General features: G+C 39.6%; 2 protein-coding genes across 2 annotated transcripts in view; both read left to right on the top strand.

Moving 5' to 3' along the window:
- The window catches only part of LOC108893538 (glutaredoxin domain-containing cysteine-rich protein 2), a 36011-nt gene that overhangs the window by 1954 nt on the left and 11054 nt on the right, over window positions 1-23003 (top strand). The window contains exons 2-3 of the mRNA XM_018691650.2: window positions 4718-4791; window positions 14680-14755. The gene's annotated coding sequence lies outside the window, so the exon portion shown is untranslated. The remainder of the gene's footprint in view (window positions 1-4717; window positions 4792-14679; window positions 14756-23003) is intronic.
- On the top strand, window positions 10099-12048 carry LOC108893535 (5-beta-cholestane-3-alpha,7-alpha-diol 12-alpha-hydroxylase). The gene has a single exon (XM_018691644.2). The coding sequence runs from the start codon at window positions 10127-10129 to the stop codon at window positions 11660-11662; it is 1536 nt and encodes a 511-aa protein (XP_018547160.1). The 5' UTR covers window positions 10099-10126; the 3' UTR covers window positions 11663-12048.

The raw sequence follows: 23003 nt of genomic DNA, 5'->3' as shown, positions 1-23003 counted from the left end.
GAAAAGGTCGAGGGAGCCACATAGACTTGGATAAATAGAGAAATTTATAAACAACTCTGCCAGTCATCATGTAGGCCCAGGACCTGTGCTATGGAAAGTGGCATATCACTTATTGGGCAATAAAAATAGCCCAAAAAAATCCTCAGGAATTTTGCATCATTTGATTGATTTCCCTGAGAAAACACTATTTTTATTACCTGTCTATTACCTACCTGCCAGTTTTACACTCTTGTATATGCTTATTTATTCTATGCTACATATTTACATACCTTTGGTTCAACATGGGGGACAAACATGCTAATATCTAGTCCACATTACACATTAGTTACAGCAGTATGTTCTCTTAGTAAATATTCAAATTTCTTGCATGGACCATAAAGATGAACCTCTGCCATGCTGTCATCCATCATCACCCTTTGAGCCGAGGACACTCCTACAGGCCACTTTCCTGTCACATTAATTTTCCCATGCTGTATGTCTTCTATATGTCTTTCCATACAGATGAACCAAATATCATGTGACTTATAAGTGCGTATATTATATGTTATATATATGTGTGTGTGTGTGTATATGGTGCATCATAGCTGACATGGAATGAAAGGTTGTTACAGGCTGGCATGTGTTGCATAATGCTTTTATCTCTAAGACACATGCACTTCCACAGTCCTGCCATTGATGTAGGTGTTCTTTCATCTGCTGGCACCTCATCTGCTGTGTGTGTTTGTGTGTGTTTGTGTGTGTGTGTGTGTGTGTGTGTGTGTGATTACTACATGTCAAAAGGCTGCAATGCCTCGGTAAGTGTGGAAAAATGTGTAGGTGTACGCTGCGAAGGCAGTTGCACTGGTGCAGAGCGGGAAAGAGAGCGAGTGCGAAAGCGAGCGATGCACAGTCTTTGGGATTCATCCTCTCCATCCTTCATTGCACTCCCTCTGTCTCCCTCCTTCATCCCATGCTAGACTAGTACAGCGGCTTCAGATGTGGTCCAGAGATGTTTCTCATCTCAACTACAAACATTTGAGCCGCAGAACACTGACTAATAGAGAATCTACACTGTAATAGCCTGCAACACACACCTTACTTCTAGTACACACACACTGAAAATTTCAGTGGCTTGTTCTGCAAATAACGGTCCTATATGACATGAACAATTCATTGACATTCTGTCAATTACATTGTATAGCACTCTGATTAAAATAGGAGCAAAATGACTAATGTGAGTGTAAATGTATCTATCCCAGAAATTCTATTCATAGTGGAAAATATGTAGGAGAATTATATATATATATATATATATATATATATATATATATATATTTCAAATCAGCCCTTTGGTGTTGCAATGTTTTTTTCTGCCCTGTCAATGTAAACAGCCAGTAAGAAGCCCCCACCTGCTCTCAAAGGAATAGTCTGAATCTTTAGGAAATGTGCTTATTTATCATATTGCCCCAGGTTAAAGGAGAAGATCAACACCATTCTCATGCTTGTGAAGGTGATTAACCTTGCTTAGCTCAAAGAGTGAAAGCAGGGGGAAACAGCTAGCCTGGCTCTGCCCAAAGTTCAAAGATACGCCCATAAGCACCCCTAAAGCTCTTTAAATAACTAAATAAATAAATAAATAAAGGAATCTTATATCTTATTTGTTTAATCCATACACAAACAGAAATGTAAAAATGTTTTAGTTCTGTGACTATTTCTTAATGAACAACAGTATATCTGTCCAAGCAACACCTTGCATGCAGCATCTTGTCTTTACCTCATGGTGTCCAGAAAATGCTGACTCTGGGAAGTCGCTGCTTCCTGCCAAACAATAGTTACAGTCTTAATGCTAAGCTAAGGCACTCTGCGCAAGTCAGGCATTATTCAGCCAAATACAACAAACGAAGGAGCTCTTCTTCTTCTTGCTGTCACGGGGCTCCATCACGTTTTCTTGTGCACACAGTGTAAGGAACATGTCTGCGTATGCATGCACCCCACTGCAGCACAAATAGGATGTCCATGTCCAATCAAAGAATGAGCAGAAAACCACAAAATGGCCTTAATAGTTTCCTGGACCCAGCTCTTCTCAAAGCAATAGCTCAACATTTGGGGAAATATGTGTTTTCACTGTCAAGTGAAGATTGAGATCACCCTTGTGTCTGCATGTTAAATTTGAAGCTACATTCAGCACCTGGTTTGTTAGGTTTAACACAAAGACCAGAAACAAGAGGAAATTACATGAATTAAAACACATTCTTTGTTTAGTTTAAACTTGTTTGAGTATATATAAACAACAATTCAAATGCCAATCTATTCTACTGGAAAAATCCACTATTTTCTATAATGTTGAGCACCAGTATCTCTCATTTCTGCTGTCATGTTTTCTAGCTTTTTTTTTTTTTTTTACTTATTTGGAAAAACTCTTTAGATAGATTACTTTTGTAGTGTTAATATCTTTCTGATGGAATTTTCACATGCTGACATTTCTACATTAACCTCATCAATCAGCTGCAGCAATATGGTTTGCAGCTCACACTGGTCTGTATGTTTGAGACGTCATTGTTAGCTGGCACATCATTTCAAGCTAATTTTAAAGACCTAATTACATATGGCATGCATTGCAAAGTGAATGAGGGGAGGTGGAACTAGACAGCCAGACATTGGCTATGTTTACATGCACATAATAGTCAGATTATGGCCAATAATCAGAGCAAGGCATCACTCCAATCAGGATGTTTACATGGGTTGACTGTTCCATTAATAGTCTTGTTTCCATGCTACAGCCTGTGATTAATGGCTGAAAACACATCCTCCGTGCAATATTAAAATGTCAAAGTGTTGCTCCGGTGTTCAAGCCCAAACCTTATGTTTCCCTCATGATATCACAGTGGTATTACTTTGTGGTTACCTTTATGAATATTCCAGTGCTGAGCTGGTCTTTTTAACAGTAAAAAGAGTAAATATAGTGGAACATGTTCAAAGATGTCTTTTAAGAGAAAGACTACTACTTGTTAAATAGTACATAGTGTCACAGGAAGCACAGGAAGTATCCTTTAATTATTATCTAACTGTGTTCTGAATATGTTTTCTACTGTTTAGTGTTCAAGCAGCACATTTGCCCGTTCCTTGACATGCTTGATATTTGCTGATGTGGATTTTTCTGTTCAAATATTCCTACGGAGTGATGAAACTAGACTCACTGCTTTTTCAAGGATTTTCTACAAATTACCACGAGATCAAGCTGCAGGCTGCCTCTTCTGTTCTGCCTCTTTTTCAGAGTAAGGTCCTTGTTGTTTGTTGATTTAAATTTCCTCCGGGATGACAGCTGAAACATTAGTCATCGGATTCCATGTCCAAAATATCCGAAAAAAAAAGAAAAGAAAAGAAAAAAGAATTAATTAGCAACAAATAAAGTGCCTATGCATTTTTGTTCACAGACACATGCACGCAGACACAACGCTACCCCCCCCCCCCACCCCACCCCCCCAAAAAAGAAGAACTGTGCATGGTGCCAAATGCACTAGAATGAAAATGAAAAATAGAATAAAACATCAAAACAAGCAGCTCTGTGGACCTCATTAAGATGCACACATGCGTGCGCACGCACACACACACACACACACACAACGCACACACACACTCACACCTGTCATAGAAGAAGGCTTCTAACACGAAGTTATTTGTGAAAGTCTTTGAATTGAGCTCCAGTCCATCTGCCTCTCTCTCTCTCTCTCTCTCTCTCCCCCCCCCCCCTTCTCTCTCTGTGTGTGTGATTTCTTGCTTTCTTTTCTTTTCTTCTTTTTTTTTGGAATTTTTGTAAATGTTCCTAACTCTTCTTTCAGGCTCATATTACTTCCAAATCTAAATCTTTTCTGAGTAAATTCACTTTCACTTTTTCTGTCTGTTTAACACTGTTTTCTTAACACTATTATCTAAATACAGAGTATAACTCAATAAATCTGTGAAGAAGTGTTATGGACAAGCATGTCCGGTTTCTTTTGTACAGCAATTCAATGTAGCTGCTCTGTCTGCACAACGTAACTTAAAATGTCCTTCAATAATGTTAAACCTCTCCATAATATTTGAACCAGTTGAGAAGTCTGATATTTCTACTGAATCGTGTGCATATTTTAACTAGAACAAGATCTCTCACACATGAACTGTTTGACAGTATGTGAATGAATTACATTATACCTGCCCACTGGCTCAAGCAGAAACATTCTACTGCTTATCTGTGTGAGGCTGAGTTTTCTTCTCACCACCTACATATACTCATAAGCTGATTAATCCTTGAAAATGATAAAAATGTATGTGTGTTTGTGTATGTGAGAGAGTTACAGAGAGAGCGAGAGAGTTGAAAGATGAAAGCTGGTTTCCATCACTCAGCATGATAGCAGGATACTAGCCTGCACCAGTAAATGGATTACCTTTATCACAGACCCCTACATGAGTGTGTATGTGCTTGTCACAGTTGTCACTTAGAGATACAACCCGAGCATTTTCCTTACAGGTTGGTATGTTACCACAAGCTTCTCCATGTCTCACACTCTGCTCTCCACCTCAAAATGTCCACAAATTATATACCATGTGTTTTTTTACAGACTCCTGTGACTCACAGCTGTCCCATGAAAGTAGTTCCAATGACAACTTTTCACACAGGGATAGATATTGCTGTTATAAACATAATTGAGAACCACAAATATAATTCAATTCACTTTTTTGTTTTGTTTTGTTTTTTTAGTTTGGATGCAGAAATCAGAAAGCAAGCAAGAAGCAGGAAGAGACAGATACTTGGCCGAACAAGTCTGCCTGGGGGTAAGTCAGAAAATATGGCTCTGAGAGGCTGTATGTAGTGCTTTGAGCTAAATGCTGAAAGTGACAGTGTTAGCAGGTATAATGTCCATCATGTTCACTGTCTTAGTTCATGCTCACATTTGTTAGTTAGGACTAAACACCAAGTACAGCTGAGGCTGATGGAAATGGTTTTGCAAGTATGTAGTCAAAGATTTAAAACCTAAAATTTTGACCTGATGTTGGCGCTACAGGAAACCAGTGTCTTTCCATTCTCCTGTTTTTATGCACAGTTGTTATTTAAAAAAGGGAAAATTCTGAAAAATCTCAAAATATTGAAAAATAAATTGTGGCAGAGAAGTTTTTATACCAATAAAACTAAATGCAACAAGGTGCAGTGGAAACAGACTTAGCAAATAATTCATGATATATGTATGAGGCATGTGACCAAAACATGTTGTTTTTCACAATTAAAATTTAACCTGAGCTCTTTTAATCGCATCATCTCGTTGCACCCTCTTCCTCTGTACGAGCAAAATTAGTGCCACCAATTTTTAATCTTGACAAACTTCTACTATTCATGCAACAGTAGCCGATGGAAACATGCATTAATGCGCATTTTCTTTTGCTGATTTTCTCGATATTTTGTTAAAGTTTGCACTACATTTGAAATAGATCCCCAGAATGATGCAGCAGGTGTTGCTGGTAGTCTACAGGTTATAGTGCGTATACAACATCCACGGGTCGACTCACTGGCAAGGGAACTTTGTTACTTGTCCTATCCCTCTCTCTCTCCCTATTGTCTGCCTCTCTCTCTACACTGTCAAATAAAGCCAAAAAGATATATACTAACATATACTAACATATTTCATTTCCTGGGTATATAGTTATATTTGATTCAATATTCTAGACCCTTAATGAAGCTTAGTTGTGTCTTTTATCATTCTTGGACTGATCCTTGATCTTTGTGTTATTTTTCATCAGTCTGCTTGCACATATTCAAGACAAATATTAGCATAAGTTCCATCAAGTTTAGTCTACTCTATAATGGAAATCTTTCCAGGAACGAGCTGTACTGTCTTGATCTTACACACCCCGCCCAATCTGAGAACATTAACACAAACGCTAGAGATAATGTGTGACTACTGAAGCCCTGATCTCCCTGTGTAGGGTGTCTAATCAAAACACAGTCTCCAGGGTGGGAACAACTATGGGAGACTATAAATAAACCAGAAGCAAACTGCCTGTCTCTCTACAAACACACAGCCCAGGCTGGGATCGCACAAGCGTGTCCAATCTAGAGTGCCTAGGCGATGCAAACATCTTTTGAGGATGACATGTCAGTCAAACGAACAGGAAAAGCAATGAGGAGCGATGAGGCATGGAGGGGGGCCGACTGGTGGAGGTGTCATTCAGTGCGCAGAGGATACACGCGCACATAAACAAGACACAAACATGCACATGTGGAAATGTGTTAACACTCGCAAATGTATATACAAAAGTGGCATGCATGGCCACAAAGTTACATGTGCTCACACATGCAAACAGTGAGAGAAATGGGTTACAGGCTTGCTGACAAATCTGAAGGAAATGGAGAGAAGATAGTGGGAAAAGACACAGGGCCAAGTTAAAAGAAAACACATTAAGAAAGAATATTTTGACAGACCAGCAATGACAGCAGCCAAACATGCTTCAAGTGAGATACTGACTGCGAAAAATTGTTGCCAAAATGAGAGAGAGGGAGTGAGGTACACAGTGGCAACAGGGATTCAATTACAGAGTATTGTTCTGACTCCCACTCCCTGGGACATCAGCAAACATCAGTTCGTGGCAACAGGAGGTCTGATGAGTGTGTACATGTGTGTGTTGTCCATTCGTGCATATGTGCAGATGCAGCACAATGTACCCAACGTGTGTGCCATCTCAGCATGGACCAAAAGCTCTCATGGCACAGCGTTGTCTGTGGTCGAGATGAGTCTGGCCCTAGGCGAGCCCGGCAGAAAAAACTGAAAATAAATGACAGGCTCCATCTCCCAGCCAACACCTACATCACTCATCCTTTCATTAGTACAGCTGAGAACTGTACCAGTACAGAGGGAGAGACAAAGTATAAAGGACAAAAGAGCGACAGGGGAGACCAGAAGAATAGATGGGAAAGAAAGACCGTGATAAAAATAGCACAGACAGACACAGATGGAGACAAAGACAGACAGACAAATATTTATGTAAAAGGAGGTAAGAGATGGCTAAGGAGAATGAAGCCACCAATATGCTCTATATCCTCTTCTCAGAGTTTCAGTGACAGTCTGAAGACGGGAGTGTGTGTGTGTGTGTGTGTGTGTGTGTGTGTGTGTGTGTGGGGTTGACATACATTTCAATGTTGACATTCGGTGAAACAATGTGTAAAAAGGAATGAGCAGGCAAGGATGAGAGAGACAGAAGACAAGAAGAGAGGCGCAGACGGGTGGAGGAACAGAAAAACTCAGAGTGGAATCAAATGCAGGAAAAACAAATGACAGCCACAGTGTATGGAGCTCCTCAGATCTTATGTATGACAGACAAGAAAGGTGAGAACAGTAGGATATTAGTGTATTTAAAGCACAGATAAGTTTGCATTGTTGAGCTCAATTCGTCTGCCTCCCAGAGAAAATAACAGTCTGCTGAATAGAACTTGTTGTGAGATTATTTTCCACTGTTTCCTGTGTTTCAGTTTTCTATACAGTGTCCTTACAAGCTTCTTCCTTGTCACAGCCACGGTTTACATTAAAATAAAGATGAATGATTAGCTGACTATATTGTATTTTGAATGCAATATCTGCCATAAGATAAGCTCAGGTCAGGTTCTAGAGTGCAGTACTGCAGTATTTATACTCAGGCTGGTCTCAGAGAAAAATGAAGGTGACACCACTGTATGTTGAAACTACACAGGTAATAATGAACGGCTCAAAGTACCATGACATGTTTTGCATTTGGAAACAGCTGGTTAAATATGTGGTTGTGGATAAATTTGCTCCATTCTTGCAAAAATCAAAAATCTTGCCCCAGCTGATTCATATAAGCACCCCCCCACCCCCACCCCCTCACCCTCCCATGCACTGACAAATGTAACTGAATGGAGAGAATGTGGGACCAAAGCATTTCTATTTTCCACTGGAGACAACCACACTAGAAATATAGACTTTGCCCCAGTTTTCCAAGGCGTTTTAGAGTAATGCTTCCATGAAATGCCCTGTGCTGTTATTTATTACAAAGAAACCGCCTTTTCCCCTCACTATACCATAGTTATAGCAAGCTGAGAGAGATGGATAGATAATGTAGGAAGGAAGGGATGATTAACAGAGGGCAGAGAGAGAAAAAAATGAAAGGTTAGGATGAAATCTTGCCAGTCTAATGTGTAATATTTACCTTTACAAGTAGGTGGGACAGAGTTAAGAACAAAGTTCATTCACACACATATTATACCATGTAGAGGAAAGGTAGTGTTAACATCAGGACAGGCTGACTGGCTAATGTTTTACCAAAAATGTTCTTGTTATTGCCTAAAATACCTTGGAATCTGAAAGCTGATGTTGGGTACACCCCGCTTGGAAGTTAATATTAACAGCACAGCAAGGTAATTTAAATCACCACTAACACCCGTGAAGGAAAAAAAATCAATAATTTCAAATAGTGTCTTTCAAAAAACAACTGTCCTTGAGCTTTCTTATCAGCTCTCTTCCTCCTAGACCATGATGGCATCCCTGCAGCAGTTTAACCCTGATTAGCCCTTTTTCAAAAGGAACCCAAGTAGTTACAGCTGCCCATCTTAAAATTAGGCTGCTGTGTATAAGAACAAGTTAGATGATAATTTCTGGGTATGTGTGTGATGAAGATGAGGCCTTAAAATAAATGTACTTCCATGCTGCAGTTTTTTTTCTGTTACAGTTACAGCTGTTGGGTCTCTGTTTTCTTTTCTTTTTTTCAAAAACTTAACAAAAAAAAAGATGTAATTAAGTATAAACAGACATTTTCCGACAAAATTTGAATCAAAACAGGAAGTCACACTATAGTTTTGAGGAATGACTTTTTGCGCACCAATTTTCTTTCCATTATCTTGATCCAACTGGGCTTTACTGCACTATTACTGCATCCAATACAATGTACTGATTTAATTTACTGAAATTCAAATCCGAATTTGAATTCAAATTCAAATTGTCATTCCTGTGAGGTATTTTCTGTTTGTGATAGGACAGCAGGAACCTGGGTAGAAAAATAGAGTGTGAGATATGGGGAGGGAAAAAAAGTTTTTGGTGACATGGCAAGGTGAGAGTACTATTCGTTTCAGAAGCCAAGGTCAGGAATATGACAAATTTTGGTGCAGAAACCTGTTTGTGGATAATGGAATAATCCATCACCTCTGGTCCCTTTCTCCCTGATATACGGAGCCATATCTTAGGAATAGTTTGGCTGAAATAAGCATTCAGACATGATAAGAATGTAAAGCATTTTCACAACACACCAAATGAGTTTTCTCACAGACAATCAATCTCTGTGAGGTATTTCAATACAGAAAAAAATCATACTCTTTACCTATACTGCATTTATTGCAACAACATTAACTACAATTAAAACTACAATCAAAATACAATGGGACTGTTGTTAGCTAATGATAATGTTAGTGTTTGTTAAAAACAGTTAGATGTCCAGTAGCTCCTTTGTGGTAACTAGAAGAGGGAATCTCTGGGAATCTCACAATTTAATTTTTATCCCTATTCTTGTTATCTCAGTTCAATTTCCAAATCAATTTTCAATTCAAAATTGACCACTGCTGAATGTGTTTTGTTTCACAAAAAGAGAACAACAAAGGGGTGCTCCATGTGATGTTACTAACTCGTAGTCGCTTCAGTAACTGAGAATATCCAGACTGCTGAAACACCAGTTTATACTGTATGCTCCTGATCAGAACTGTCAGAAGTTTGTGTGTGCTGACCACCAAGGGAATGTTTTATGCATAAATTTTAAGTCCTCCTCTTTACACACACAGAAACCAACTAGTGCTCCAAAGCTGAATGGGAAAGTGAATGGGTAGCACCTGCCCTCATCACCCTCAGTTAGTGTGCCCTAGAGAAAAACTACTTAAGACACTTGGTTGTACTGGAAAGGTTCACAAAGTGAACGTGGCACTGCTGCTGAAAACAAGGCGTAGTGAGACTGTGTATAGTCAATTGTTTAATTATTGTCTAAAACCAACATAAAAGTGTGTCAATCTAATGGTAATAAAAACTGATCCCGTGGGTGAAGGGAGGAGCAAAAGTGAATATACCATCCAGAATGTGAACCTAAATTACAAATCAGTCTGTGGCTGCAAGAGAAATCAGTCATGACTTTGCTACTGCCAATCCTTCTCGGTTTTCTTGCTTCTCTTGTTGGAGGCCTGTACCTTCTGGGGGTGTTTCGACAACGGCGACCAGGAGAGCCTCCTTTGGATAAGGGGTTCATCCCTTGGCTTGGTCATGTGTTAGAGTATCACAGGGACACTGCCAAGTTCCTAGAGAGGATGAAGCAAAAGCATGGTGATGTCTTCACAGTGCAGCTGGGAGGCTTTTACATCACTTTCATGCAGGACCCTCTATCACTGGGGGCGTTTGTTAAGGAGAGTCGAAAAAAATTGGACTTCAACGTGTTTGCCAGGCACCTGGTGCACAGAATCTTTGGTTACAAATCTATGGGGAATGAGCACCCCATTCTGATGTCGACTAGCCAGAAACACCTGAACGGGGCTGGACTGGAGGTGTTAACACAATCCATGATGCATAATTTGCAGAATATAATGCTGCAAGAAATTGACAAAGCTGCAGACCAAAGGTCCTGGATGGAAGATGAACTGTTTAAGTACAGCTACAATATTATTTTTAGGGCTGGCTACTTATCTCTTTTTGGCAATGTGTCACCCATGTCTGAAGGAAGTGTGGAGAAAGCCAAAGAAAAAGACAAAGCTGAATCAGAAGACTTATTTCACAAGTTCCTCAAATATGACCATGTCTTTCCTAGTCTGGCTCATGGAGTCCTGACACCAAGAGAAAAGATGGAGGCAGAGAAGCTAAAGACATTCTTCTGGAACACTCTGTCACTACAGAAGGTGAAGACCAAGGACAACATTAGTGGCTGGGTGTTGGACATGCAGCGAGCCAGAGAGGAGATGGGTATAAAGGAGTCAATGATAGACAGGTACATGTTTGTGCTTCTTTGGGTTTCCCAAGGCAACACAGGGCCCTCTGCATTTTGGCTGCTCTTCTTCCTCATGAAGCACCCTGAAGCTATGTCAGCTGTACAAGGGGAGATAGATAAGGTATTGAAGGAATCTGGGCAGGAAGTCTTACTTGGTGGCCCTTTGATCAACCTGACCTGTGACATGCTGAAGAAAACGCCAATCCTGGACAGCATCATTGAAGAGACCCTCCGACTCATCTCTGCGCCAACCCTTGTCAGGTCAGTGGTAGAAAATATGACTTTCAAGATGGTTGATGGTCGTGAGTACCATATCCGCAAGGGCGACAGATTGGCTGTCTTTCCTCACAGCGCTGTCCACAGTGATCCAGAGATCCACCCAGACCCAAAGTCATTCAAATACAACCGCTTTCTGAATCCAGATGGGAGCAAGAAAACAGTTTTCTACAAAGCAGGGAAGAGGGTGAAGTATTACAACATGCCGTTTGGTGCAGGGGTCTCCATGTGTCCTGGGAGGTTCTTTGCCAACAATGAGCTGAAACAGTTTGTTTTCCTCATGCTGATCTACTTTGAGTTTGAGCTGAAGAATCCTGATGAGAAGATACCCGATCCTGTCCTCAGTCGACTGGGCTTTGGAGCACTTCATCCCATCAGTGAAATCCAGTTTCGGTACAGACTCAGATTCTGAACAACTGTCTCAGTAAACTTTAGTTTGATAGTAACAAATGGACACTTACCAAATAATGATAAGCTGTTTAGCCATTGCAAATCCACTGTCACTAAGTTATGGATGAAAACCAATAATCACGAATGATTGCACCATTTTTGGGGGGAATTGTGTCATGTGGTAATCACATTATTTCAGCAAATTATACAGCAACATAAGGTGAATAAATATTCATTAATTCAGTGCTGCTGCTGAGTTCTAAGTCTGGAGGTATTTTTTTCCTCTTCATCTCTATTGTCATTTTTTGAGGACTGTTTGTGGTCTTGTATTGGATTACCATATATTTAGAGGTGTTAAGAATTTCTTTCCATTTCCACATTAAACAATTAGAAACACTCTACAACACACTTGTCATTTGTGTTTTTTGTGTACTGTATACATGACAGTTCATATTTTGTTTGTAGTTTTGATGTAGTTTGATGAAGCATAATCTGTGGAATCTCACCAGTGTGATGAAGTGATGAAGAATTCATTGATTGTTGCCCAGAGGAAACATAATGATGTTGACTTCTCAGTTTGGACAGTGCCACTTGTCTGCCCATGATAATGAACAAGCTATAGTGAAGTGAAATGATTTGAAATACAAATGCACAATTAAAATATGAATGATATTTTTCCCAAATATTCCTGGAACACATATTTCTAAAGAGATTTTTTTAATGCTTACAGTCAGTGTACACAGAATCTGGCTCCATTTCAGCTGCCACAGATGATCCAGAGGTAACAGAGTTAGGAGTTGTATTTGAACATTTTATAATGCATTTCAACATTGTGTTGCAATGTACTATTACAACATGAAGAAAACTGCATCAGATATCACAGTCCACATGGCTTTCTAGACCTTCGTTGTGCCAAAATGATGACCTGCAATTGACAGGAACAATTTGGTTTGATAAAGACATTATTGCAGATAAGCTAATCTAGTTTTGGGGAAATTTGACGGCTGCAATAATCAGAGCATTGCCCCAGTCTGATTAGCGAGACAGACATTAGAGAGATAGAAATCTCATCAACTGGTAACTGTCAAACCTTGTAGATAATGATCATTTGTTTTATGAAAACAGAGCTGATTTCCCTTTAAACTTTTTAAAGACCCAAGGATACCAAATATTTCTCCATGTCTTTCTTTCTTATCGTCAAATGGTCCCTACCTTCATTTCTCCCACAATCTGTCGCTCCTCCCCCCCTCCCCTCCGAAAGTGTTCTGTCAGCATGGCTTTGTGTCATAGTCTATCTGTGCTCAGTAATCATGCAGAGAACCATGTGTAATTGAAGTTACTTGAGTAGGTGAGGGGTTTGTTGCAGCACTCAGCCCGGACCTGGGAAGCCCCAGCTTTTGTAGGAGAAGACTCAGAGTATCAAATAAATTGGATGTTTAAGTCAGAGAAACGTGGTACAGTTGTGCATTCGTGAGAGTGAAGGGGAGGCAGAGCAGAGTAAGTAAGGAAGGGAGGAGAAAGAGCAGACCTCTGGGATGTGACAGTATGACAGATAAATCGGGTTTAGAGGGAGGAGAAGAGAGATAGATACGGCACTGAAGGGAGGAGGAGAGCAGAAATGGAGGTCAGAGCAGGGGGAGGAGATGAGAAGAGGAAAAGAGTTAAGAGACAACATCATTCGCCATGGTGTTACATGACTCTGTTCAGCTCAGCGCTGTCGAAAGTTATCAGTGGACTGGAAAGATGATAAATGGTAGCTCCTTGCTACAGTGTGTACAATGTATTTAAGGAGAGTGACAAGAAGTGTATACAAAGGAGCAGGTGTCAGTTTCGACTTACATCCCTATAGCAGCACAGGCTCCAAAAAACAGGTGAATTTAAATTTATGTAATATCATATTTAGCCCTCAATACAATAGGCTAATGCTTACTTGCTTTTAAATAACAAATATGGCCTCCATAACTAACCGGGCTGAACCTCACAGTAGGACAGTAATAGTTTCATAGTAGAGAGGTTTGTGTTTGTTATGTTAGTATCAGGGTTAAACCAAGACTGCATAATTGATGGTAGACCCATATCCATCACTATGCACTGATGTGTGTGAAACCTCTGCTGTAGAGAGAGAGAATGCCCTTTATTCTCAGTAGCAGTTTTGTTGATGAAAGTGTTCTGACTACATTTGCATCTTGCTACCTGACCTAACAGTCAAAGCTTAAAACCTTTGCTCTGCTAATACAAAACAGGTCTGTCACTCCCCACTCCCCTCACAATATTTATAGTTTATAGTTGTTTTTTGATTTGAAACAAGGTGACAAATTAAGGGAAATGTGTCAGGATGACAATGTTTACATCCATATGGCATAATGGGTCACTGAATGATTTGATGAGAATTAAAATGATGTGAATCATATGCTATGGCCCTCGCACTCACCACATGTCAACCTAAACAGAACACCCGTGGGATATTTTTGACTGATGTCTTAGACAGCACTCTCCACCACCATCATCAGAGCACCAAATGAGGGAATAACTTTTGGAAGAATGGAGCTCCATCCCTCCATTAGAGTTTCTGAGTTTCAATGCAAACGGTGAAGCTGTTCTGGACACTACACTAAGACACACTATATGTTGTTTTTTTCCCTTAATTTGTCTGTGTTGGTGTTGCAGCATTTTTGTATTTACAGTGCATTCTCTTCATGTTTTAATGTTTTATGTGTTTGCTTCTGATGTATCAGTATGCTTTTAGTGTTTGTTGTGAAACTGTAGCACTATAGTTAATGTTGTGGTAGACCTCACACCCACATTGTAGGAGAATGCTATATTTTGTGACATGACAGCTCATTGTTTTATTTTCATATTGCCAGTATGGCATGTAGTATGTATTAGTTTTTTAATTGCTCATGCTCCTATTTCCCTTTGGTACACTAAAATTTGCTTTGCTTTAGCTATGGCTGCATTGTTGTAGGTCTCTGTGAATCATTTTATTCAAATGCTCTTTTGTGTTTGTGTGTTATCTCTTGTTTTGGGCTTATCACGCAGGATTCAGGAGGCGATGGACAGGCTAAGGAGACAGAATGTGCAGACAGACAACAGAGCAACAGCCAACTAAGAGATGGTACGCTGCTTTTTGTTTTCGCATAAAACACACACTCACACATATAGAAAGACTTGGTTAGACACATGGAGCATAAAAAAAAGCAAACTGCTTGCCTCACTGCTTTGTTGGTCTTGACCAGTTGACTGTCTCCAGCGCTGCTTCTCTCTCTCTCTCTCTCTCTCTCTCTCTCTCTGTGGCCTCTTCCCTAATGTGTAAGGGATTGAGAAATGTCTCTCATATACACAGTTTTATTGTACTATTATTGTCATACATGCTTACAGGAATCACAAAACAATTAATGTAAGAAATATCATATTAGATGACAGCACAGCACTGCGTCTGTATTTCTTGTATTGTTCTGTTTTGTATTGAGGATTATGAAGGTGAAGTAAGGTTTCGTGTGGAGGTTGAAACTGAAAAAAAAAAAAAACCTGCAGCAGTAAGATTCAGCAGCCGCCTGCTATAATAAATATGAGGTGATGCTTGTTATTTTGTCATTTCTCAGGCATAATCCCATTCTGCATGCTCATGTTATTATAAATGTACAGTGATATCCCTCTAAAGGTCATCAGTGGATTTGTTTGGATCCTATAATAGCCAATGGGATGTAAACACAGCTGAGAGGAAGAAAAGTACTCAGACTATGTTTGCTTCTCAGTTGCTTTTGACTTGCTGCTACAATTTAATATCTTTTGGTGAACTTTAATAATTGTACTGTGAACTGTGACAAATTTAGGGAGAAAACTACTCAGTCTAGCAAAAAAATCTTAACTCCCCATACACACACTGTCTTTTATTCATCTTTAATATTTGCCTTAGGGGGGTTGTGGTATGTGAACAAACAGAGAGAAAAATGATCTGTGAACAGGGGACCTGTGCACGATGAGCTCTCCCTATATGAAAAATCTGAATCTATAACAGGATGAAGTGTCTTAGACTGAGCGCAGAACCCCAGCCACAGGCTGTCATCTAAATCATTATTAAACCAAATATAATGCTGGATCGGAGGGGGTGATGGGGGGGAAGAAAAATTTGGAAAGACAGTGAGGATGAAAAACAAATGTGACACCTCAGGGAAATCATATGCAAAAACTGCATAATCACAAAGTACATTTCCAGAACTTTGCAGACTTGTTATGGGTAATGTATCACAATAGAGAGAGGAATCTAAAAAGAGGTATGAAGAGTTCATGACTGACACTTGATTTCACCATGTAGCATTTCCTCTTACATTAATCTCTTCATCAGGGCTGGTTGCACTAGCTTACTGGTGAAACATAGCTTACGTATAAAGTTATAGCAAGTGACCATTATCACCACCACCCCACTCCTGACAAGAAACCATGTTCATCTGCAAAGAAAAAAGTGATAGAAATAGAAGCAAAACAAGACTTAACATTAGTGTTGCTTTCGACCACTGTAGACAGCTCTTGCTGAGTAAAAGATTGAATTTTGATGCTGAACACAATGTTTTTTCTAGACTCTAGTCAACAATGGTTATGCATCAGTAGCAAAAGCTTAAATATAACACTTTTAAGTACAAATTTAGTAATGGATAGGTGGTACAGCCCAATCCAAATGTGAAACATTCTCTTGGAAACACAGAGATTCTTGTCAAAGTTCAAACATTAAGCTTTTACTGGGTTTTTTAAACAAACTAAGTCAACTGCTCCTGGAGTAATTTAGGGAAATCATCAAATAATAAGGGCTCCTTGCAAGTCTCTGTTTGGTATACATCAAAACACTTGAACACATGGGTGTGAGCTTCCTCACCAGCTGCCATGTCAGAAGGTATCTCTACTAGGAGACAGACAAGACTAATATAAACTACTAATATAAAAGCCATGAATTTGCATCATAAGAAAATAAGAAATAAAAGTTGTCCAACAAGAAGTATCCATTGATGTCATTATATCAAAATATATACAAATGCATTTGGTGGTGCTGGACATTCATTCTAATCCTCAGCTTTTTGTGTGCGGCCATTGTGTTTATATTGGATTAAGGATTATGTGTTTACTTGATTTCACTCCAGAGTAAACTCCCTCTTCTCAAGTGACATCTGCCATAGCCATTTCTCCCTTTGCAGTGCAGCCAGACTCTCTTGAAATGAGGGCCTCCTCTAAAGCCAAGAAAACCATTAGATGGAGATTGAGGCAGCCAAATGCTGCTTCAATTTCCTCTTGCTCCTTTAGTTATTTTTGGAAACAAACAAATAGCAAACAGCAAAACTCTAGAATCTGGCACAGATTAAAACATACAAGAACACACTGACATTCAATTAAAAATCAAACATTAGTTACTGGAGGAAAAAAAAAGAAGAAAAATAACATTAAAATTGTAACTAGACTCTTTATCTTCTTGCCTTCACTTCACCAAACTCAACCTTGCCTGGTCATTTCCTCCTCTGCTGCAGACAGGTCGAGACCTACATGTGGCTCTATCAGCTCAGGTTTTGGTAAGGATCTATATTGTTAGTTAGCTCATAGTTATCAGCCAAAAAGCCATCAGCTCACCAGCATTTTTCCTCATCTGCTATTTGATTCCTCCCTGTATAGAGCTAATCTGAGTTGTTTTCTCATTTGGTGGGTGAGCTTTTCAGCAAAGTAATCTGATTAGCCAGAGATGCATTGAAACCATTCTGTTAATTCCCACAATGCTTGTACTTTATTGCTTCATGGAAGGTGAGGCAATAAAGCAAAGGTGAAGTGATAAAGCATGGCTAAAGAGATAAGAGCACAGGTATTCACTGTATTTCTTAACCACAGGTACGTGATGTCAACCTGTACGACTGATACCAAAGATTGCAGTCTCAGTTATTAACTGCCGTTGTGTTGGTTCAGGCAGAGCAGATACCCCCATGATCGCCACTCGCAAATCCTTCTTGCACAAGTAAATGGGACAGTTTCTCAGTCTCTCCCCTCTACTCATTCATTTATCATTCCCACCTGCTGCACATGTGTCAGTGATTATAGTGATCTAACTTTCAACCCATCCTGGTCTTGCTCTGCCATCTTATTCATCTTACATGGGTTTGTAACTCTTGCTTTGTGTATACTTCTTTTTAATATCTTGTGTGTCCATGGGGGTCAGTCCTTTTCAATTCCTGAATGTACGATGATTTAAAGTTGCTAGTATTTTAACTACAATAAGACCTAGATTAAATAAGACTGTAGTACATGGGGTAACTTGCATGGAATGGCCACTGCACTGATCTTTTAATCAAACAATATTCAAAATGTTTAAATAGATTTTTGACTCTGCCTCGAGTTTCTGCCTGATTAAATTTGAACTATCTAAGTAGTTTAAAAAATATGTCAATTCAGAGATACTTCACTGCCCATTTGCATTGCTCCAAAAATTGCCCAGTCTATCACAACCCAAGTCACTGGCCTTACGCAAACAGTGTGACATTTTAATACCTGGGTTCAACAATGATGAATTATGCATTTCTTTTCTGTGACATCCTTTATTATGCTAATAAGACAGGTTTGCCCATCTCGAGTTTTTCCTGATACTTTCTGACATGACAACTGCACAGTGGTTGTGGAATAGGAAGATAAAAAAAATAATGAGATGGCTATCATTTGGGTAGAACAATAATAATAATAATCTTCTTTCTGTGTGGAAATTGAGCATTTCACTTGACAAAATGCGGATGGAGTTTGCTCAGTTGTCACGGAAATAGTTTTGGTCTGATCACGTGGCCTAAAGTCAATTCGAATTCACTCAGTCTTCAGGATCCTTGTTGTTTGTTTCGCTGATGTAGCTCGCTGCATAGCTACAATTTTCCTTTTACTGTGCTCTTTAGTAGGGTGCAGCAGACATCTAAAGGTTTTGGGAGAGTCCCACCAGGATGCTTCTGGTTTTGCTGGTTGAGTCGTCTTCAGTCAGGTTGCAATTTTCATCATTCACTCTGTAACCACTGGTGCAGAATGAACCTCTTTCTCTCCGTCCTCCTCTTCACTAATGAAGTCTTTATTTTTGTGTTGGAGGGTCTTCACTACTGAGCCTTTATGTTGTTATTGTTGTTGGCGGTTTTAGAAATGGTAGAATGCTATTTTCTTTCTATTCACTCATTAACTTGTTTTGCTGGTTGATTGCATTGTTGGGTGAAGCTCTCAGTATTGAAGTGCTGTAGTTTGATCCAAGTGTCATCCACATATACAAGTACCAGACATCAGCTGGCGTTGGAGCTGTTGTCAATGCAGTCTGTTCAGAATGTTCCATGTATAAATTAGCTACAATCTCCCGACAGTTCCTTTAGTTGCTTATAAATTTTAGCTATGATAATGGCAATGTCAATCTGTCATTCTATCTCTTTAGTCCAGAAATATCTCAGCAACCATTAGATTGATTACTCTGAAATTTTGTACACACATTCATAATTCCCAGAGGATAAACCCTAATGACTTAGGTCATCCTCTGACTTCCTATGGCAGATAGCGTTAGCCATGTTGCTACAGCTTGCAGCCAGAAACAAGCAAATGTCCATTTGATAATCTAAACAAACAAATGTTTCCTGGCAATGACCTTCCTAAAGTAAGCACTGGTAAAGCTTAAAAAATGAATTCAGAATTCTGTTTGTTAGCAAATTCTGACAAATTTTTCAGATAGTTTAACTTCACATCCCAAGCCATTTGAATATTTTCAAACCAGACTTGCAACAAAATCATACTTTCACAAAGCATAGTGGGGGTATCTGCTGATTCCTGTCAGTTCCCTGCTCTGATTCCCCTGCTGCTGTCCTGAATCTCATTTCGGCTGGGATTGCAGTTGGTGTGGAGACAGTCATGCATCATTTTTTGAGAGGGACTTTTTTTTTTCCTGAAGGCTGAAATTAGAGTGGGATGGAGAGGTCACAGGAGGAGGCCTCTGTAGTATCTGAACTGCAAGTTTCTGCTCGAGCAAAAGGTTTCACGGGAGCCGAACACCATCACGGCAACCATACAGCTAATTAAAATGAGATAGAAAATCAGTCCCAGTGAAATATTAAATATTAACTTGACTGTGACTTGCAACATCTATCATTTGATAGACACTGTAATTAAGATAATGAAGTTTAAATGCATTAGTAGTTCTATTTAAAACATTGCTGCTGTGGAACAGATTTTTTTAAATGACAGTCTAATCTAATTCAGTGTTGAGGGTTTCTGCTTTGTCATCAATTAAGTCTCTTTGTAAACTTATGCACTATCGGAGTTTGTTTTTTTTTACATGTGAATTAAGTCATTTATATGTTAATTGTCGCTGAGCTGGGTGCTTTTTGTGGCAAGGTAAGGTGAGGTAATTCTGATTAACATTTTAAAGTCAAAGCACTTTTTTAATGTAGTCATATCTCCTAATAGTCATCATTTTGCAGTTTTAAAAAAAGTTATTCTATCACTTTTGTTGGCCAAAGCATGTTTGGGCTTTTTTATATGGTGTCAAAAAATGTGTATACAAAGGATAGTTTGTGACTTGTTACCAGACACCCCCATGTTTGTACAAGTCTGAGCAAATACTGTTTTTGCTTTTTAAAGCATAAAAAGTGTCTTTAACACCTGCGATAGTACCTTTTCTGTGGAAAACACTTAGGAGCCATTGCCACAGGTCTGAACCAACTGTGTGCCAATAGCTGTTGCAGTAACATGGGGATCCTAAAATGCTTTGCACAGATAGAGTCAGGAGACTTAGAGCTTTCAGACGACGTGTGATTTGTCACGGTTGTGTGAAGACTGAGTCCGGCACAGAAAGAGACACACATACAATAGTGCAGACAGTCAGTAAACTCTGTAGAGAGCTGCACATATTGCAAAAACATTCTCTACTGCAAACCCTTCAGAGACACTCACTGTTTTCATCTGCGTACAGGGTATTATTGCAGATTCTTTTTAAAAAGAAATGTCTTGTTTAGGATTGAAATGTTTGTTTAATAATGGTCCCTACAGCATTAATATATTTTTAAAAAGGGGGAAACAAAAACTGCTATCTCATTGTTTAGCTCTTATACAGCTCTCCATGTACACCTATAAACTTGAGCCCTCTCCATGAGGAACATGTGGATAATTACATCTAAGTCAGTTACAGCTGTAACACAGAGGTAATGAAACTAGGGAGAAAGACATTAGATGAATTAGATAAAGCACAGCCTCGGTCTGTTGTCTGAGGTGCAGATCTCTTTTTTTTGTCTGTAACCTTCAGAGAGGATGTGACATTAGTGTCTTCAGACATGATTTAAGACAAATATGGTCTCTCACATTCATCTGTGACTCCATTGCTCCTCCCTTATCTCCCCCCCGGTTCACCCTCACAGTCCCATCCATCTCTAATTTCAGCCTTTCACGTTCTCCCCCTTTTCCATCTGTCTTTATCTCGTCTTCCTCTCGTACCCCTCCTCCTCCTCCCTGCCACCCGAGGGCAGATTAAGAGAGTCAAAAAGTACAATATGAGTTGGGACCTGAAACTGGTGGAGAAGGAGAGAGGGGATGTAGGATAGTTTTAGCTCCTGTTTAAAGTGGCAAAGCTCTTGTCTTTTTTTTTGTGGTAAACAGCAGGTGATCATTACCTCCTCACTGAAGTCTGCTCACTTGAGGATATAGTTCACTGTTAGAATATCCTTGTGTGACACTCTGAGTAATTTCACCTCTCCCCCAAAAATGTTGTCTCTACGCACCTTAAGGATAATGACCGCTATGGAGAAATAATATCCAGCGTTACTGACTGATTGCTGTTCCATTGTTGCCTGAAAATAGGTGCATCTGATACAAGAGCCAGTCAATACCTTTTCCCTTTGGAGGGTGTCAGAAATAGTACAAGCAAAATAATGAGCTGGTGTCTTTTAAAAGTGAGAGTTTCACCTTCCTTTTTTTCTGAGGGCAAAAGTTTAGAGAGAAAGAGGAGAGAGAGATGGAGAGAGAGAAGGAAATAGTACAACAGACGGTACATAACAGAAATGGGTGGCAAGGACATAGTGTATGCCTCCCTCAGCCCCTCACAGTGAGACTTGCCAAGTGTGAGACACACACCTCCTTAGGGTACTCCCGGACCCTGGGGGGGAAATAATCAAACTTAACACGCACACGCTCCTATAAACACAAAATGACTCCTATAATGAGCATCCATTGATGCAGGGTAAGGTGTGGTACTGTAGCTGCAGACTGGTTTGAGGCATAAACAACAGGGAGAATGTTATCTAACTCATGTGCACAGGGCAAGACAAAACAGAAGATTAAAAAGATTTAGAGCGGAGCAGCCTGCGTTCATCATACTCATACCTGGTTCATGGACACAGCATAAGATAGAGTTTCAACTTTAATTTACACATCCACAGAAGTTAACAGGTACAGTGTGGATCAGGCCATCTGGGGAGTAGGCTTCCATGTGGGTTTAAATTTGTGGCTCAATGAGGCTTGTCTTGCATAGTCAGGTTTAAATGCATTATCCCTAGCACCATGTAACCAAAACTATTATTTCAAAGTTTCGATCTGTGCTGTCAGAGCAGTGAAAATGGATTAGATGAAGATCTATAGCTGGCAGAGAGCGTGTACTGTACCTGAGCGATGAAGCTCATATTACATATTGTATTTAGGGAGGATAATGGGGATAATGGGATATACATGAACTGTTAATGTGGAGACACAGAGAGACAGATTTACAGTCGCAATCATTTAAACTGAAAGCAGTGAGAATCCTGGTGCATTAAACGATTCCTTCTCTGCGATGCGCCCAAAACAATTTCTCGCCTGAGTGACCATACTTGCTTGTTCTGCAATCTGATTAAGCCGACTCTCGGTCAGGGAAGAGACAAGAGAGGGTCTCTGTCTTCTAGCAGTACTCGCTCTCTCCTTCTCTCTCTCTTCTTAAACCATCCATTCACTCTCAGCTTAATAACAGTCATCTGTAAAGATAATTGTAAGATTGATCTCGACATGCATGGGGTTAACGGCATCCATTTGTTAGATTAGTGTTTGTTCGATGAAATGGGCTCTTAAAGATGCTAGGAAAGTTGCCACTGTCATCAGCAATTTCAAAATATGGATTTGAGCACTTTCTAAAAGTGTGATAACAGAATAATTCAAATATGTATGACATTATATACCTGTACATATTTACACAGCCGCTCGTAGTCCAACACATCATGTCGGGGAAATGGCCTGACATTGACTCAGGGGAAAGTGATGCAGACTTCATCTTAAGGACTAGCACTCACAGATGAGATCAAAATCTTAAATTAGTCACTGCAGTGGTGATAAAAAAAAAAGATGCTTAAATAGGATGCTGACAG

The sequence above is a fragment of the Lates calcarifer genome, linkage group LG20 (genome assembly GCF_001640805.2).
Source record: "Lates calcarifer isolate ASB-BC8 linkage group LG20, TLL_Latcal_v3, whole genome shotgun sequence".
In the NCBI taxonomy this organism is placed as follows: Eukaryota; Metazoa; Chordata; class Actinopteri; family Centropomidae; genus Lates; species Lates calcarifer.
Note: the sequence above shows the minus strand (reverse complement) of the source record. Positions and strands in the feature narration are given on the sequence as shown.